Source organism: Onychostruthus taczanowskii, unplaced genomic scaffold (assembly GCF_017590055.1).
Source record: "Onychostruthus taczanowskii isolate IOZ18803 unplaced genomic scaffold, ASM1759005v1 scaffold409, whole genome shotgun sequence".
NCBI classification, from domain to species: Eukaryota; Metazoa; Chordata; class Aves; order Passeriformes; family Passeridae; genus Onychostruthus; species Onychostruthus taczanowskii.
The window spans coordinates 6,654-11,254 of NW_024501560.1; the positions used below are offsets into that span (position 1 = coordinate 6,654).

The 4,601-nt window shown below is 67.4% G+C and overlaps 1 protein-coding gene across 1 annotated transcript in view; it reads right to left on the reverse strand.

The window, feature by feature from the left end:
* Positions 1-4,601, reverse strand: part of GNL1 (G protein nucleolar 1 (putative)) — a 15,138-nt gene that overhangs the window by 2,136 nt on the left and 8,401 nt on the right. The window contains exons 3-7 of the mRNA XM_041413346.1: positions 3,458-3,621; positions 3,265-3,336; positions 2,079-2,411; positions 1,766-1,837; positions 21-213 (exon numbers count right to left, since the gene is read on the reverse strand). Of these exons, the coding sequence (XP_041269280.1) occupies positions 21-213; positions 1,766-1,837; positions 2,079-2,411; positions 3,265-3,336; positions 3,458-3,621 (834 nt within the window). The remainder of the gene's footprint in view (positions 1-20; positions 214-1,765; positions 1,838-2,078; positions 2,412-3,264; positions 3,337-3,457; positions 3,622-4,601) is intronic.

The following is a 4,601-nucleotide window of genomic DNA, read 5'->3' on the forward strand; positions in this document are numbered from 1 at the left end:
CAAGCCCCCCTGGGTGGTACCAGGGCCGGGGGGCGGGCCGGGGGCCGTGCAGAACGGGACCACCCGGGCGGGGCTGTAGCGAGCCCTCAGCAGGTGGCTCCAGGCCACGGCCACCGCGGGGGGGGCCAGGTCCACCTTGTTGAGGATGAGGATGAGCCCCTTGCCCAGGTCCTGCGTCACGTGGGTGGCCAGCGCGGGGGGGACACCCAGAGCCTGGGGACACCAGGGGGACAGGGACAGTCAGGGGGACAGGGACAGTCAGGGGGGACACCCAGAGCCCAGGGACACCAGGGGGACAGGGACAGTCAGGGGGACATGGGGACGGTCAGGGGACATGGGGACACCCAGAGCCTGGGGAACAGGAGGGGGACAAGGACAGTGAATGGACATGGGGACACCCAGGGCCTGGAGGGACAGGGACAGTCAGGGGGACAGGGACAGTCAGGGGGACAGGGACAGTCAGGGGGACAGGGACAGTCAGGGGGACAGGGACAGTCAGGGGGACAGGGACAGTCAGGGGGACAGGGACAGTCAGGGGGACAGGGACAGTCAGGGGGACAGGGACAGTCAGGGGGACAGGGACAGTCAGGGGGACAGGGACAGTCAGGGGGACAGGGACAGTCAGGGGGACAGGGACAGTCAGGGGGACAGGGACAGTCAGGGGGACAGGGACAGTCAGGGGGACAGGGACAGTCAGGGGGACAGGGACAGTCAGGGGGACAGGGACAGTCAGGGGGACAGGGACAGTCAGGGGGACAGGGACAGTCAGGGGGACAGGGACAGTCAGGGGGACAGGGACAGTCAGGGGGACAGGGACAGTCAGGGGGACAGGGACAGTCAGGGGACACAGGGACAGAGACAGGGGACAGGGACACGGGGACAGGGACAGGACACACAGTGACACGGGGACAGAGACAGGACACACAGTGACACAGGGACACCCCCAGGGGACACAGGGACAGAGACAGGGGACAGCCCCAGGGGACACAGTGACATGGGGACAGCCCCAGGGCACATGGGGACAGGGACAGGACACGCAGTGACACGGGGACAGGGACAGGGGACACAGTGACACAGTGACAGCCTCTGGGAACACGGGGACAGGGACAGGGACAGCCCCAGGGGACACAGGGACAGGCACAGGGGACACAGGGACAGGCACAGGGGACACAAGGACAGTGACAGGGGGACAGCCCCAGGGGCACACGGGGACAGGGACAGGACATGCAGTGACACGGGGACAGGGACAGGACACACAGTGACACAGGGACAGCCCCAGGGGACACAGGGACAGGCACAGGGGACACAAGGACAGTGACAGGGGGACAGCCCCAGGGGCACACGGGGACAGGGACAGGACAGTGACACAGGGACAGCCTCTGGGCACACGGGGACAGGGACAGGACGCACAGTGACAGGGGGACAGTCCCAGGGGACACAGTGACACGGGGGCACCCCCAGGGCACACGGGGACAGGGACAGGACATGCAGTGACACGGGGACAGGGACAGGACACACAGTGACACAGGGACAGCCCCAGGGGACACAGGGACAGGCACAGGGGACACAGTGACAGCCTCTGGGCACACGGGGACAGGGACAGGGGACACAGTGACACAGTGACAGCCCCAGGGGACACAGGGACAGGCACAGGGGACACAAGGACAGTGACAGGGGGACAGCCCCAGGGGACACGGGGACAGGGACAGGACAGTGACACATGGACAGCCCCAGGGCACACGGGGACAGGGACAGGGGCAGTCACCGGGTGCCGGGCGTCGGCGATGACCAGCACGATGTCGGACATCTCCAGCACCCGCCACAGCTGCCGCCACGTCTGGGGACAGCGCGGGGACAGCGCTGTGCCTGCGGCCCCCGGTGACCCCAAAACCCCCTTAACCCCCCCCGGTGACCCCAAACCCCCGGGTATACATACCCCCCAAACCCTGCCAATTCCACCCCAAAGCCCCCCAATTCCACCCCAAACTCCCCTAAAACTCCTCCAGTTCTGCCCCAAACCCCCCCAGTGTCCCCCCAAAGCCCCTCAGTGGGTACCGGGGCCGGGGGCCGTGCAGAACGGGACCACCCGGGCGGGGCTGTAGCGAGCCCTCAGCAGGTGGCTCCCAATGTCCCCAAGTGCCCCCAGTGTCACCCCAAACCCCCCCAATGTCACCCCAAACCCCCCCCAGTGCCCCCCCCAAGCCCCCCTGGGTGGTACCAGGGCCGGGGGGCGGGCCGGGGGCCGTGCAGAACGGGACCACCCGGGCGGGGCTGTAGCGAGCCCTCAGCAGGTGGCTCCAGGCCACGGCCACCGCGGGGGGGGCCAGGTCCACCTTGTTGAGGATGAGGATGAGCCCCTTGCCCAGGTCCTGCGTCACGTGGGCGGCCAGCGCGGGGGGGACACCCAGAGCCTGGGGACACCAGGGGACAGGGACAGTCAGGGGACATGGGGACAGTCAGGGGGACACCCAGAGCCTGGGGACACCAGGGGGAGAGGGACAGTCAGGGGGACACCCAGAGCCTGGGGGCACCAGGGGGACAGGGACAGTCAGGGGGACATGGGGACGGTCAGGGGGACACCCAGAGCCTGGGGACAGGGACAAGGACAGTGAAGGGACATGCGGACACCCAGGGCCTGGAGGGACAGGGACAGTCAGGGGACATGGGGACAGTCAGAAGACACAGGGACACACAGACAGTCCCAGGGGACACAGGGACAGAGACAGGGGACAGCCCCAGGGGACACAGTGACACGGGGACAGCCCCAGGGCACATGGGGACAGGGACAGGACACGCAGTGACACGGGGACAGGGACAGGGGACACAGTGACACAGTGACAGCCTCTGGGAACACGGGGACAGGGACAGGGACAGCCCCAGGGGACACAGGGACAGTCAGAAGACACAGTGACACAGTGACAGCCCCAGGGGACACAGGGACAGGCACAGGGGACACAAGGACAGTGACAGGGGGACAGCCCCAGGGCCACACGGGGACAGGGACAGGACAGTGACACAGGGACAGCCTCTGGGCACACGGGGACAGGGACAGGACACACAGTGACAGGGGGACAGTCCCAGGGGACACAGTGACACGGGGGCACTCCCAGGGCACACGGGGACAGGGACAGGGGACACAGGGACAGGCACAGGGGACACAAGGACAGTGACAGGGGGACAGCCCCAGGGCACACGGGGACAGGGACAGGACAGTGACACATGGACAGCCCCAGGGCACACGGGGACAGGGACAGGGGCAGTCACCGGGTGCCGGGCGTCGGCGATGACCAGCACGATGTCGGACATCTCCAGCACCCGCCACAGCTGCCGCCACGTCTGGGGACAGCGCGGGGACAGCGCTGTGCCTGCGGCCCCCGGTGACCCCAAAACCCCCTTAACCCCCCCCGGTGACCCCAAACCAACCCCCCCACGATGTCCCCAAGCCCCCCTGACCCACCTCCAGGTTGTGCTCGAAGGGCGCCAGGCCCCGGCTGTCCCCGGGGGTGTCCCCGGGGTCCCCCAGCCCCCGCAGGAAGTCCCCAAACGCCGCCTCCTCCCGCGCCCGCAGCTCCTCGGGGCTCATCCCGAAGCTCCAGGGGGGGCGCCGGGGGAAATCCAGCCCTGGGGACACGGGGGGGACACGGGGGGGACACGGGGTCACCCTCGGGGTGGTGGCACCCCCGGGGCCACGCGGGCACTGCCAGCGGTCACTTTGTCCTTCGCAGGGTCGCTGTGTCCCTTCCCGTGGTCATTTCAGCTCTCCCGGCCGTCAGTTTGTCCCTCCCATTGCCCACTGCCATTCCCAGTCCCAGCGCCCACTCCCCGTTCCCATTCCCAGTCCCAGTGCCCACTCCCCGTTCCCAAAGCCCACTCCCCATTCCCAAAGCCCACTCCCCATTCCCATTCCCAGTGCCCACTCCCCATTCCCAGTCCCAGTGCCCACTCCCCATTCCCATTCCCACTCCCCATTCCCATTCCCAGTGCCCACTCCCCATTCCCACTCCTCACCCTCACTCCCCATTCCCCACTCCCTGTTCCCATCACCCACTCCCTTCCCTATTCCCCATTCCCAGTGCCCACTCCCACTCCCCATTCCCATTCCCACTCCCCATCCCCAGTGCCCCCTCCCCATTCCCACTCCCCACTCCCAAAGCCCACTCCCCACTCCCCATCCCCATGGCACGGCCAGCGGTCACTTTGTCCTTCGCAGCGGTCACTCTGTGCCTTCCCGTGGCCATTTCAGCTCTCCCGGCCGTCAGTTTGTCCCTCCCATTGCCCACTCCCCGTTCCCAAAGCCCACTCCCCATTCCCATTCCCCATTCCCCACTCCCATTGCCCACTCCCATTCCCATTCCCAGTGCCCACTCCCCGTTCCCAAAGCCCACTCCCCATTCCCATTCCCAGTGCACACTCCCCATTCCCACTCCTCACCCTCACTCCCCATTCCCCACTCCCTGTTCCCATCACCCACTCCCTTCCCTATTCCCCATTCCCAGTGCCCACTCCCACTCCCCATTCCCATTCCCACTCCCCATCCCCAGTGCCCCCTCCCCATTCCCACTCCCCACTCCCAAAGCCCACTCCCCACTCCCCATCCCCAT